This window comes from Salvelinus namaycush, chromosome 27 (genome assembly GCF_016432855.1).
Source record: "Salvelinus namaycush isolate Seneca chromosome 27, SaNama_1.0, whole genome shotgun sequence".
In the NCBI taxonomy this organism is placed as follows: Eukaryota; Metazoa; Chordata; class Actinopteri; order Salmoniformes; family Salmonidae; genus Salvelinus; species Salvelinus namaycush.
Genome location: NC_052333.1, coordinates 11189085 through 11203274, shown reverse-complemented (window position 1 = coordinate 11203274; position 14190 = coordinate 11189085). Strand labels below are relative to the sequence as shown.

At 45.2% G+C, this 14190-nt stretch overlaps 1 protein-coding gene across 1 annotated transcript in view; it reads left to right on the top strand.

Annotated features, from left to right (window-relative positions):
* Positions 1-13813, top strand: part of LOC120022028 (calcium-binding mitochondrial carrier protein Aralar2) — an 80969-nt gene extending 67156 nt beyond the window's left edge. Inside the window, exons 17-19 of the mRNA XM_038965826.1 lie at positions 2648-2806; positions 3285-3375; positions 13630-13813. Of these exons, the coding sequence (XP_038821754.1) occupies positions 2648-2806; positions 3285-3375; positions 13630-13813 (434 nt within the window). The remainder of the gene's footprint in view (positions 1-2647; positions 2807-3284; positions 3376-13629) is intronic.
* The last annotated feature ends 377 nt before the right edge of the window (positions 13814-14190 follow it).

The following is a 14190-nucleotide window of genomic DNA, read 5'->3' as shown; positions in this document are numbered from 1 at the left end:
AGACCCAGGGTCTTTTGAGAATTGTCTGTCTCTCTGCCTGGTTCCCTCTTTCTGTCGGTCTCTCCCTCTCTCTCTGTATCTGTCTCGATCTCTCATTCGCTCGGCCTATATGATAAAGTATATATACACATCCAAAAACGTCATTTTTTTTTACATTTTAAGTCATTTAGCAGACGCTCTTATCCAGAGCGACTTACAAGTACATACATTCATACTTTTTTGTACTGTACTTCATGACAAATGAATAATACAAAAAATACGTTTTTCAACTATATTGGTCAATGACGATCAGAAGATGATGATTCGGAGGAAAGAAACAATACTGTTAAAACGTCACTATCACAAGCTTAATAAGGAACCATTCTTGGGGAAGCAGAAAACCATGCATGAGTGTCCCTGGTGGTTGGTGAGCCACCACATGGACCCCGGCCCAGACCCATGGCCCCGGCTCCATCCCTCTAACCTCCATTCCTCCATCCCTCTATTCTTCCTTTCCCCCATCCATCCTTCTAACCCTCCATCATCCATCCCTCCAGCCTCCATCCCCCTAACCATCCCAACTTCCTGGCTCCAGGCCTAGGGCTCCAGTAGCCACCGGCGACCGCAGGCTCAATCGTGGTCATCCCTAATTAGAGTGCTCAGTGATTGGCTGGGGTTTGGAGCTGAGCGCTGAGGGAGAAGACAGAGCCCAGAGAGAGAGACCACTTGCCTGCCTGCCAGCCAACAGGGTCGGGATGGGATGACTTTCCACTACTAACATATAGGAACTGGCAGCCTGAGCTGTGTCCCAAATTGCACTCTATTCCCTACATAGTGTGTTCCTTTTGACCAGGGCCCATAGGGTCCAATATCTCTCTCTCTCTGGACCCATGAGGCTCTGGTCAAAAGTACAGAATAGGGTGTTAGTTGAGACACTACCTGTATGTTAAGAGTGAGGTGCTGAGGGAGGTGAGGATGGGAGCTGTGTCGGCCATTAACAGATCTTACTCTCACAATACTGGCAACTCGGAGGAAAGACATCCAACAGTTTTGATCCACAGTCTTACAAGTCTCTTTCTCCTCTTCGTACACGAAAATAGGATCTGGAGCGAGTGTGTAGGTTTAATATTTTTTATTTGAGTGGGTTTGTCTTAAAGAAAACAGTGTATAAAAAGGCGAGTGCGGAAGCCAAGTCAGGGTGGTTTGGAACGTCACAAGAAAAGGAGAAATATTTATTTTGAATCCTGAGGGATAATGTTGGTCAGTACTGTAGTTCTGCTCTTCACAGCAGTGAGCAGCGAGCACAGCGCTTCATGGAAACTCATAGAAATCTAAAAAGACATTCCTACTCCCAGTTTTCCCCCTCCCTCTTATTTTGGTTATTCCCTCAACCGGGTCCGGGAGCTATGGTTTACAAACCTGAAATGCAGTTTATGATTTTGCATTTGCTCATAGAATTTATCACTCCTTTCTACATTTATCAGCAGTTAAGCCTTTTTGGCAATTAGCGCTTAACAGTCGGCGCAGGAAATTGAGTTACACGCTCAGTTTGGGTGGCATTATTTGCCAAGCAGACCCCCTGATCCCAGAACACACTGCAGCGCTGGTCATCTCCTAATTCCTCCTCCTGCTCTCTCTCCCTCTCTCTTTCTCTCTCTCCCTCTTTTGCTCTCCCTCTCTCTTTCTCTACCTTTTTCTCGCTCTCTCTTTCTCTCCCTCTCTCCCTCTTTCTCTCCCTCTCTCCCTCTTTCTCTCTCGCTCTCCCTATTTCTCGCTCTTTCTCTCTCCATCTCTCTCTTTCTCCCTCTCTCCCTCTTTCTCTCTCTCTCTCCCTCTCTCGCTCTCTTTCTCTCTCTTTCAATGGCTGGAGACGAATATGGTTTCTACTGAGGTAGCTTTGAGAGAAAGATTTAAGACTGCTCTCCATTCCTCTCTTCTCCTGTGAAGGACATCAGTGCAGGTGGTCTCTTCAGCTCTCACAGTGGCAGTGAGTGAGTTGATCAGTGGTTGAATTGAATGGTTCGTTTAGACTGAAGACATGCAGCTAGAAGTCTGTGTGACTGGCTGGTGAAGAGGCCGGTGATGGTAATGACCGTGCATGGAAATCGAAAGCAGCCATTGATGATTGAGGCCATTCATAGCTGAAGTGGCTGGAGAGGGCTGCCCGCATGGGGCCCCCAGTCACCAGTCACCGGCACGTGGGCCACCTTGTGGGTTCTTCTCATTACTAGGTATTGTATGTCCCTCCAATCTGAGGGGGAAAACCATGAACGTCCAATGCATTTTTTCTGATCGTAAATCACCTTCTGTAAGAAGGATCACTGGTCCTCATTCAGATGACTCAAATTCAACTACGAATTAATTCTGTTTTGAAAGAGGCACAAAAGTTTACCAAACAGGAGTTTGATAAGCCACGGGTGGAAATTCATAGAGTTAGATAATTAACTCTGTATAACCCTACAGTAGTAACGTATTCATTCAGATTCAGCAGTGATAGTGATGCAGGTTAGTATATATCCACATCCAGTACTAATATCAATCAGTCAATCAAACTTTATTCATAGAGCACATTTCTCACAGGGGATGCATTTCAAAGTGCTTAACAAATATAATAGTAAAAGGTGAGTTAATAGGTGATAAGTACTGAATCAGAGGCATGAATCCTTAGGCATGCCCGCGGCTTCCCTGGTGACCCCGGCCGACGTTATCAAGACCAGGCTACAAGTGGCGGCCCGTGCCGGCCAGACCACGTACACCGGTCTCGCTGACTGCTTCTGGAAGATTCTGAAGGAGGAGGGACCACGGGCCTTCTGGAAAGGAGCGGGAGGTATCACCACGTTTTTATTCATATCTGATGACGATGATGATGACGATGATGATAATGACAATGATGATTATGACGACGAATGATACAAATTACATATTTAGTTTATTTATCTGTTATACATCTGTTATATTTCAACTGTATCTAGAAAGGTCCACTGATGTGACGTGATTATGTAGATTGGTTTAGGTCTTATTTGACTGTGTGATTGTTTTTAATAACCATATTCCACTATTATGTTACAGTGTACCATGGTAATCTCTAGCTAACTTGCAACCGTTTTTAACCCTTCATACAACAAATTGTTTAGTTTGAAATCCAGAACCTGTTTTGTGCAAAAATGTCACTCCTTGTACTATGTGTTTGGCATGATAAGGAGTGGCAAGAAGTGGAATGTTAACACAAACAGACTGGTACCCAGGCTACAGTGGTGTAATAGTGAAACTGTTATTGAGCGTTGTGGTTTCTCCCTTTACTATAGCCCGAGTGTTCCGGTCCTCGCCCCAATTTGGGGTCACCCTGGTGACCTATGAACTCCTGCAGAGGTGGTTCTACATTGACTTTGGCGGACAGTAAGTCAGAACTCCTCCCTCTCCTAATCTTAAACTGAATGAAATGATCTTGGTATCAAGGCTCAGGACAAGACCCAGATGCAGACAGTTTCGAAGTAACAAAAGTTTAGCAGGCAGAGGTCAGTAGTCCAGAGCAGAGTCCGATAGGTACAGAACGGCAGGCAGGCTCAGGGTCAGAGCAGGCAGAGGTCAGTAATCCAGGGTGGTGTGACAAGGTACAGAACGGCAGGCAGGCTCAGGGTCAGGGCAGGCAGAGGTCAGTAATCCAGGGTGGTGTGACAAGGTACAGAACGGCAGGCAGGCTCAGGGTCAGAGCAGGCAGAGGTCAGTAATCCAGGGTGGTGTGACAAGGTACAGAACGGCAGGCAGGCTCAGGGTCAGGCAGAATGGTCAAAAACCAGGAAAGCTAGAAAACAGGAAATTAAGAAAGACAGGCGCACGGAAAAAACGCTGGTAGGTTTGACGAAACAAAACGAACTGGCAACAGGCAAACAGAGAACACAGGTATAAATACACTGGGGATAATGGGGAAGATGGGCGACACCTGGAGGGGGGTGGAGACAAGCACAAAGACAGGTGAAACAGATCAGGGTGTGACACCTGGCCCGTATTCATAAAGTGTCTCAGCATAGGGCTGAGCTAGGGTCCGGTCCCCCCCTGTCCATATAATCTTATTCATTACTATTTAAAAACTGGTCCTATATCAGCACTCCTTCTCTGAGACACTTCATGAATAAGGGTCCTGATGTATCATATCAAATTTTAAATAAAATTGGATTAGTCACATGTGCCGAATACAACAGGGGTAGACCTTAAAGTGAAATGCTTACATACGAGCCCCTAACCAACAATGCAGTTTAAAAAAATACGGATTAGAATAAGAAATAAAAGTAACAAGTAATTAAAGAGCAGCAGTAAAATAACAATAGCGAGACTATATACAGGGGGGGTACCGGTATAGAGTCAATGTGCGGGGGGCACTGGTTTGTTGAAGTAACATGTACATGTAGGTAGAGTTATTAAAGTGACTATGCATAGATGATAACAATAGCGAGTAGTAGCGGTGTAAAAGAGTGGAGGAGGGGGGGAATGTAAATAGTCTGGGTAGCCATTTGATTAGGTGTTCAGGAGTCTTATGGCTTGGAGGTAGAAGCTGTTTAGAAGCCTCTTGGTACTAAACTTGGCGCTCCGGTACCGCTTGCCATGTGGTAGCAGAGTGAACAGTCTATGACTAGAGTGGCTGGAATCTTTGACAATTTTTAGGGCCTTCCTCTGACACCGCCTGGTATAGAGGTCCTGGATGGCAGGAAGCTTGGCCCCAGTGATGTATTGGGCCATTCACACTACCCTCTGTAGTGCCTTGCGGTCAGAGGCCGAGCAGTTGGCATACCAGGCAGTGATGCAACCAGTCAGGATGCTCTCGATGGTGCAACTGTAGAACTTTTTGAGGATCTGGGGACCCATGCCAAATCTTTTCAGTCTCCTGAGGGGGAATAGGTTTTGTTGTGCCCTCTTCACGACTGTCTTGGTGTACTTGGACCATGTTAGTTTGTTGGTGATGTGGACACCAAGGAACTTGAAGCTCTCAACCTGCTCCACTGCTGCCTCGTTGATGAGAATGGGGGCGTGCTCGGTCCTCTTTTTACTGTAGTCCACAATCATCTCCTTTGTCTTGATCACGTTGCGGGAGAGGTTGTTGTCCTGGCACCACACGGCCAAGTCTCTGACCTCCTCCCTGTAGGCTGTCTCAACGTTGTCGGTGATCAGGCCTACCACTGTTGTGTCATTGGCAACTTAATAATGGTGTTGGAGTCGTGCCTGGCTGTGCAGTCATGAGTGAACAGGGCGTAGAGGGGACTGAGCACGCACCCCTGAGGGGCCCCTGTGTTGAGGATCAGCGTGGCAGATGAGTATGTTACCTACCCTTACCACCTGGGGGCGGCCCGTCAGGAAGTCCAGGATCCAGTTGCAGAGGGAGGTGTTTAGTCCCAGGGTCCTTAGCTTATTGATGAGCTTTGAGGGCACTATGGTGTTGAACGCTGAGCTGTAGTCAATGAATAGCATTCTCACATAGGTGTTCCTTTTGTCCAGGCGGGAAAGGCTAGTGTGGAGTGCAATAAAGATGGCATCATCTTTGGATCTGTTGGGGCGGTATGCAAATTGGAGTGGGTCTAGGGAAAAATACAGATGAAAACTCTAGGTAGGTAGTGTGGTCTACAGTTTATCATGAGATACTCTACTTCAGGCGAGCAATAACTCGAGACTTCCTTAGATATCATGCACCAGCTGTTATTTACAAAAATACATAGTCCGCAGCCCCTTGTCTTATCAGACGCCGCTGTTCTATCCTGCCGGTGCAGTGTATAACCAGCCAGCTGTATGTTGATAGTGTCATCGTTCAGCCACGTCTCTGTTTATATTTTATTTTTATTTCACCTTTATTTAACCAGGTAGGCTAGTTGAGAACAGGTTCTCATTTACAACTGCGACCTGGCTAAGATAAAGCAAAGCACATACAACAACACAGAGTTACACATAGAATAAACAAACATACAGTCAATAAATAGAATAGAGAAAGTCTATATACAGTGTGTGCAAATGAGGTAGGATAAGGGGGGTGTGGCAATAAACAGGCCATAGTGGCGAAATTATTACAGTATGGCAAATTAAACACTGGGGTGATAGATGTGCAGAAGATGAATGTGCAAGTAGCGGTACTGGGGTGCAAAGGAGCAAAATAAATAAAATAAATAACAATATGGTGATGAGGTAGTTGGATGGGCTATTTACAGATGGGCTATGTACAGGTGCAGTAATCTGTGAGCTGCTCTGACAGATGGTGCTTAAAGCTAGTGAGGGAGATATGAGTCTCCAGCTTCAGTGATTTTTGCAGTTCGTTCCAGTCATTGGCAGCAGAGAACTGGAAGGAAAGGCAGCCGAAGTAGGAATTGGCTTTGGGGGTGACCAGTGAAATATACCTGCTGGAGCGCGTGCTGCCGGTGGGTGCTGCTATGGTGACCAGTGAGCTGAGATAAGACGGGGCTTTACCTAGCAACGACTTATAGATGACCTGGAGCCAGTGGGTTTGGTGACGGATATGAAGCGAGGGCCAGCCAACGAGAGCATACAGGTTGTAGTGGTGGGTAGTATATGGGGTTTTGGTGCCAAAACAGATGGCACTATGATAGACTGCATCCAATTTCCTGAGTAGAGTGTTGGAGGCAGTTTTACTAGGGTATGTTTGGCAGCATGAGTGAAGAATGCTTTGTTGCGAAATAGGAAGCCGATTCTAAATGTAATTTTGGATTGGAGATGCTTAATGTGAGCCTGGAAGGAGAGTTTACAGTCTAACCAGACATCTAGGTATTTGTAGTTGTCCACATATTCTAAGTCAGAACCGTCCAGAGTAGTGATGCTGGACGGTTGGGTAGGTGTGGGCAGCGATCGGTTGAAGAGCATGCATTTAGTTTTGCTTGCATTTAAGAGCAGTTGGAGGACATGGAAGGAGAGTTGTATGGCATTGAAGCTCGTCTGGATGTTAGTTAACACAGTGTCCAAAGAAGGGCCAGATATACAGAATGGTGTCATCTGCGTAGAGGTGGATCAGAGAATCACCAGCAGCAAGAGCGACATCATTGATGTATACAGAGAAGAGTCGGACCGAGGATTGAACCCTGTGGCACCCCCATAGAGACTGCCAGAGGTCCGGACAACAGGCCCTCCGATTTGACATACTGAACTCTGTCAGAGAAGTAGTTGGTGAACCAGACGAGGCAGTCATTTCAGAAACCAAGGCTGTTGAGTCTGCCGATAAGAATGTGGTGATTGACAGAGACGAAAGCCTTGGCCAAGTCGAAGAATACAACTGCACAGTATTGTCTCTTATCGATGGCGGTTATGATATCGTTTAGGACCTTGAGCGTGGCTGAGGTGCACCCATGACCAGCTCGGAAACCAGATTGCATAGCGGAGAAGGTACGGTGGGATTCGAAATGGTCGGTGATCTGTTTGTTAACTTGGCTTTCGAAGACCTTAGGCAGGGTAGGATAGATATAGGTCTGTAGCAGTTTGGGTCTAGAGTGTCTCTCCTTTTGAAGAGGGGAGCTTTCCAATCTTTGGGGATCTCAGACGATATGAAAGAGAGGTTGAACAAGCTAGTAATAGGGGTTGCAACAATTTCGGCGGATAATTTTAGGAAGAGAGGGTACAGATTGTCAAGCCTTGCTGATTTGTAGGGGTCCAGATTTTGCAGCTCTTTCAGAACATCAGCTATCTGGATTTGGGTGAAGGAGAAATGGGGGAGGTTTGTGCAAGTTGCAGTGAGGGGTGCAGGGCTGTTGACCGGGGTAGGGGTAGCCATGTGGAAAGCATGGCCAGCCGTAGAGAGATGCTTATTGAAATTCTCAATAGTGGATTTATCGGTGGTGACAGTGTTACCTATCCTCAGAGCAGTGGGCAGCTGGGAGGAGGTGCTCTTATTCTCCATGGACTTTACAGTGTCCCAGAACTTTTTGGAGTTAGTGCTACAGGATGCAAATTTCTGTTTGAAAAAGCTAGCCTTTGCTTTCCTAACTGCCTGTGTATATTGGTTCCTAACTTCCCTGAAAAGTTGCATATCGCGGGGGCTATTCGATGCTAATGCAGTACGCCACAGAATGTTTTTGTGCTGGTCAAGGGCAGTCAGGTCTGGAGTGAACCAAGGGCTATATCTGTTCCTGGTTCTACATTTTTTGAATGGTGCATGCTTATTTAAGATGGTGAGGAAAGCACTTTTAAAGAATAACCAGGCATCCTCTACTGACGGAATGAGGTCAATATCCTTCCAGGATACCCGGGCCATGTCGATTAGAAAGGCCTGCTCGCTGAAGTGTTTTAGGGTGCGTTTGACAGTGATGAGGGGTGGTCGCTTGACCGCAGACCCATTATGGACGCAGGCAATGAGGCAGTGATCGCTGAGATCCTGGTTGAAGACAGCAGAGGTGTATATCATTTGGAAAGAAAATGGTATCTGTATATTTCCTTTTCTGGGAGAAGAGATCAAGAGATTACACAGAGGGGAAACCAAGTTTCCAAACGCACAATTTCTGTTTTACTAGGGGGTGAGAGCTGTGTGTGCTGTGATACAGACTATTACTGCACAGTAGTAGGTATTTTAGGAGGAGCTATGTGGAGAATACAGTAGATACATACACAGTGAGTAAATAAAAGTATAGAAACAGAAGAGATTATGATCAGAGGTTAAGATCACTTTTATTGGTCAATTGCACACAAGGTCCAACCGAAATTCGCTTTTAACTCAACCCCTCCGACAGACATACATAGAAACATACATACATACATACATGTTTTGGAGAGGTGCGGGGGGCTGCCACACTAGGTGCCTGGGGAGCTGTTGTTGTGGGGGGTTAAGTGCCTTGCTCAAGGGCACAATGGCGTCTAGGATTTGATAACGGACGCAGGCAATGAGGCAGTGATCGCTGAGATCCTGGTTGAAGACAGCAGAGGTGTATTTGGAGGGCAGGTTGGTTAGGATGATATCTATGAGGGTGCCCGTGTTTTCGGATTTAGGGCTGTACCTGGTGGGTTCATTGATAATTTGTGTGAGATTGAGAACATCAAGCTTAGATTGTAGGATGGCCGGGGTGTTAAGCATGTCCAAGTTTAGGTCACCTAACAGCACGAGCTCTGAAGATAGATGGTGGGCAATCAATTCACATATGGTGTCCAGGGCACAGCTGGGGGCAGAAGGTGGTCTATAGCAAGCGGCAACGGTAAGAGACTTGTTTCTGGAGAGGTGGATTTTTAAAAGTAGAAGCTCAAATTGTTTGGGCACAGACCTGGATAGTAAGACAGAACTCTGCAGGCTATCCCTGCAGTAGATTGCGACTCCGCCCCCTTTGGCAGTTCTATCATGTCGGAAAATGTTATAGTTAGGGATGGAAATTTCAGGGTTTTTGGTTGTCTTCCTAAGCCAGGATTCAGACACGGCAAGGACATCCGGGTTGGCAGAGTGTGCTAGGGCAGTGAATAAAACAAACTTAGGGAGGAGGCTTCTAATGTTAACATGCATGAAACCAAGGCTTTTACGATTACAGAAGTCAACAAATGAGAGAGCCTGGGGAATGGGAGTGGAGCTAGGCCCTGCAGGGCCTGGATTAACCTCCACATCACCAGAGGAACAGAGGTGGAGTAGGATAAGGGTACGACTAAAGGCTAAAAGAACTGGTCATTTGGTACGTTCAGAACAGAGAGTAAAAGGAGCCGATTTCTGGGCATTGTAGAATAGATTCAAGGCATAATGTACAGACAAAGGTATGGTAGGATGTGAATACAGTGGGGGTAAACCTGTGCATAGAGTGACGATGAATGAGATATTGTCTCTAGAAATATAATTTAAACCAGGTGATGTCACCGCATGTGTGGGAGGTGGAACTAAAGTGTTAACTAAGGCGTATTGAGCAGGGCTAGAGGCTCTACAGTGAAATAAGGCAATAATTACTAACCAAAACAGCAATGGACAAGGCATATTGACGTAAGGGAGAGGCATGCGTAGCCAAGTGATCATAGGAGTCCAGTGAGTGGCTTCAGGCAGCTAGCGGGCCGGGGCTAGCAAGCTAGCAGATGTGCCTTTGAGGGACGTCGCGACGGACGAAAGTCTGTTGTGGCCCCCTCGTGCTGTGACGTCGGCAGATGGATCAGTAGGGCTCCGTGTGGTAAACCAGGCCAATTGGCAAAATAGGTATAGTGGCCAAAGAATTTGTCCGATGGGCCTCTTAAGCTAACAGTCAGATGTGCTCTAGACAGCTAGCGGGCTGCGGTTAGCAGGCTAGCAGATGGGCCTAGCAAGGCTAGCTCCAGGCTAATTGGTTCTTGCTTCGGGACAGAGACGTTAGCCAGGAGTGGCCACTCGGATAGCAGCTAACTATCTACGATGATCCAGGTGAGAGAAAGAAAAGTTCAGAGCTACATACATACAGGAATCCGGAGATATGGAGAAAAATAAGTCAGATTTTCTCTGGTTTAAGTCGCGCTGTGCAAACTGGCGAGAGTTGTCCGGGGTAAAGGTAGCTGATTACCGCTAGCAGTGGCTAGCTGACTACTAGCTAGTAGCTAGCTAGCTGTCATCTGTGAAGCATAAGATATTACTGTTTTGAATGTCCCGTTGGTAGTTTAATCTTCCGCATAGGTCATCTATTTTATTGTCCAAAGATAAACATTTGCTACAGAATGGAAGGAAGTGGGTGTTTATTAGATTGCCTACGAATTCTCAGAAGGCGGCCGGCCCTCTGGCCCCTTTTTCTCCGCCTCATCTTCACGCAAATCACAGGGATCTGGGCCTGTTCCCAAGAAAGCAGTATATCAGCCTCGTCAGACTCATTAAAGGAAAAAAAGGATTCTGCCAGTCCATGGTGAGTAATCGCAGTCCTAATGTCCAGAAGTTATTTTCGGTCCTAAGAGACGGTAGCGGCAACATTATGTAGAAAATAAGTAATTAATCAAATAAGTTACAAACAACGCAAAAAAAAGCAAAAAAAAACAATTGGTTGGGGGCACGTAAAACATCTGCCTTCTTCTCCAGTGCCACCTTACATCTGATATAAGACTAGAGTGATCAGCATTGCTGAAGAAATTCAGCCTATCTGGTCTAATTAAATCAACATTTATTGGTCGCATACACAGATTTGCAGGTGTTATAGCGGCTGCAGCAAAAAGTAAAATGTCTCGCAAATACATTACAAATAAATAACAATCCAAGTAGATATATTAGAGTGAGCACCTGTCAGAATGCAGAACATAAATAGGTGGTGTGTATAGACGGTATATCATTTGGAAAGAAAATGGTATCTGTATATTTCCTTTTCTGGGAGAAGAGATCAAGATTACACAGAGGGGAAACCAAATTTCCAAACGTACAAATTACTGTTTTACTAGGGGGTGAGAGCTGTGTGTGCTGTGATACAGACTATTACTGCACAGTAGTAGGTATTTTAGGATGAGCTATGTGGAGAATACATTAGATACATACACAGTGAGTAAACAAAAGTATAGAAACAAGAGATTATGATCAGAGGTTAAGATCACTTTTATTGGTCAATTGCACACAAGATCCAACCGAAATTCGCTTTTAACTCAACCCCTCCGACAGACAGACAGACGCACGCACGCACACACACACAGAGGTTTTGGAGAGGTGCGGGGGGCTGCCACACTAGGTGCCTGGGGAGCTGTTGTTGTGGGGGGTTAAGTGCCTTGCTCAAGGGCACAATGGCGTCTAGGATTTGATAACGCTTCCCTAACCGCCGACTCAGAATACGAGGCATTAGTCTCAAGGTGCAGGGCTAGTGATGGCTGTTCAACAGTCTGATGGCCTGGTGATACAAGCTGCTTCTCAGTCTCTCGGTCCCAGCTCTGATGCACCTGTAAGTGTCTTACCACACGATAAGACTGAGATTTACAGAAATGCAAATGTCATAGAAACGTCCAGTCAGGATTGATAGCTTCTACTGACAGCTGCTGTGTGATACAAAATGATGGTAATTTCTAGCACCACTTTTCTACCAACCTTTCAACAGAGGGAGAGAGCTGTGTAGTTTCACAAAGAACACCATAGGACTCTGGTCAAAAGTAGTGCAGTATATAGGGAATAGGTTGCCATTTGGGACACAGACCATTATTTGGTGGGATGGATGTAACATTTCCTAAACTACAGGGCTACAGAGTGTGAAGCAGTGCAGAGAGGATCACTTTGACTTGGGATCTTTCTCTTTTCAGCTTTTTGGGGTAGAAATGAGCTCATTTTCCCTGGAGGAGCAAATTGGTCACTCTTTAGAATGCACTAATGTTCCATTGACCAATAAGAGACAGAGACAGGAGGGTAAGGGGGAGACTGTTAGGACAAACATCACCAAATACATTCCATTCACTATTATACTGTACATATAGTGGTACTGACAGAATGGTCAATACTCTATACTTTACATATAGTGGTATTGACAGAATGTTATCAATAATATTATATTGTACATATAGGTGGTACTGACAGAATGGTCAATACTCTATACTGTACATATAGTGGTACTGACAGAATGGTCAATACTCTATACTGTACATATAGTGGTATTGACAGAATGTTATCAATAATATTATATTGTACATATAGGTGGTACTGACAGAATGGTCAATACTCTATACTGTACATATAGTGGTACTGACAGAATGGTCAATACTCTATACTGTACATATAGTGGTACTGACAGAATGGTCAATACTCTATACTGTACATATAGTGGTATTGACAGAATGTTATCAATAATATTATATTGTACATACAGGTGGTACTGACAGAATGTTGTCAATAATATTATATTGTACATATAGGTGGTACTGACAGAATGTTGTCAATAATATTATATTGTACATACAGGTGGTACTGACAGAATGTTGTCAATAATATTATATTGTACATATAGGTGGTACTGACAGAATGTTGTCAATAATATTATATTGTACATATAGGTGGTACTGACAGAATGTTGTCAGTACTTTGGGTCTCTTCCAGAAAGCAGGATCAATGAGTTAACTGACCATAATATCCTTAATATTCTTTAACAGAAATATAGACTTGAAATTGGCATGGTATAATTGACTCCACCACCAACAACTCTTACTTACTAAACCAGGAAATCAAGAAATCCAGTATATTGGACTGTTTACTGCCCTTTGGAAAGTCAGAACACCTTCCATTTAGTATGCAAAACCCTATGCACTGTAAATATCCAATGTGCATACTGTGTTGTCTTCACAGACTGTGTTCAAAGTGAATACAGTACTGCTGGATGGTGTAGTGTGGGTTTGAAATATGTTCCCTGTCCGTATTGGAAAGATATCACTGAAGGGAGTATGAAACCATTGTGGGATATTCATTTATTTCTGGTTCGTGTACTCTGGGAAAAAATAGCCCTCTCGCCCAGTCTTAATATTCGATTAAGATGTTTATTTTTTGTGGTGGACAATGTTTAATATAATATCTCTTGCCTCTCTCTCCTTCTCTTGTCCCTTCCACTTTCTGTTTCTCTTTTTTCGTCTCTCTCTTTCTCTCCTCTCTCCTTGTCTCCCCCGTTCTCCTTCCCTTTCTGTCTCTCCCTTTTTACTCCCTCCCTCTCTCTCTTCCCCGTTTTCTCCTCCCTCCCGTTTTCTCTCAACCTCCCCCCTCCCGCTCTCCTCGTCCTTCCCCGCTCTCTCTCCACACCACAGAAAGCCGTCTGGTTCGGAGCCGACTCCCAAGTCTCGCATCAGCCTGCCGGCGCCCAGCCCCGACCACATTGGAGGTTTCAGGTTGGCCGTGGCCACGTTCGCTGGCACCGAGAGCAAATTTGGACTCCACCTCCCAAGATACAACGTTCAAGTAACCCCCCCGTCCAAGAAGGACGCCCCTTGAATTGAACCCCCTCTGCCCATACGTAGGGGGCAGAATAGAGCACACGTGCAATCATTACACCCTCTCCCTCCCACCCCCACCCAGTCGAGCACTTGGAATATTCCACCCGAAAGAGAAGCACATTGTGAGTAGTATGATTTGCCTCTCTAGGCTTTAAAGATAAATATGTTTCTGTTTTAGTTGATGAGAATTTTTTTGAAACCTATTATGATCTTCTGGAATGTACCTTTCTACATCATGGTCTAGAAACACAAAAACGTTGTTTTAGCTTCTGTTTGAGTCAGTCTTATTGTGAAGATCAAGTGATATCTACAGTACTGACAATGTGTGTCTAGAGTCGTGTTCCAGTTGTCTTTTCATACAGTAATATGCACAAT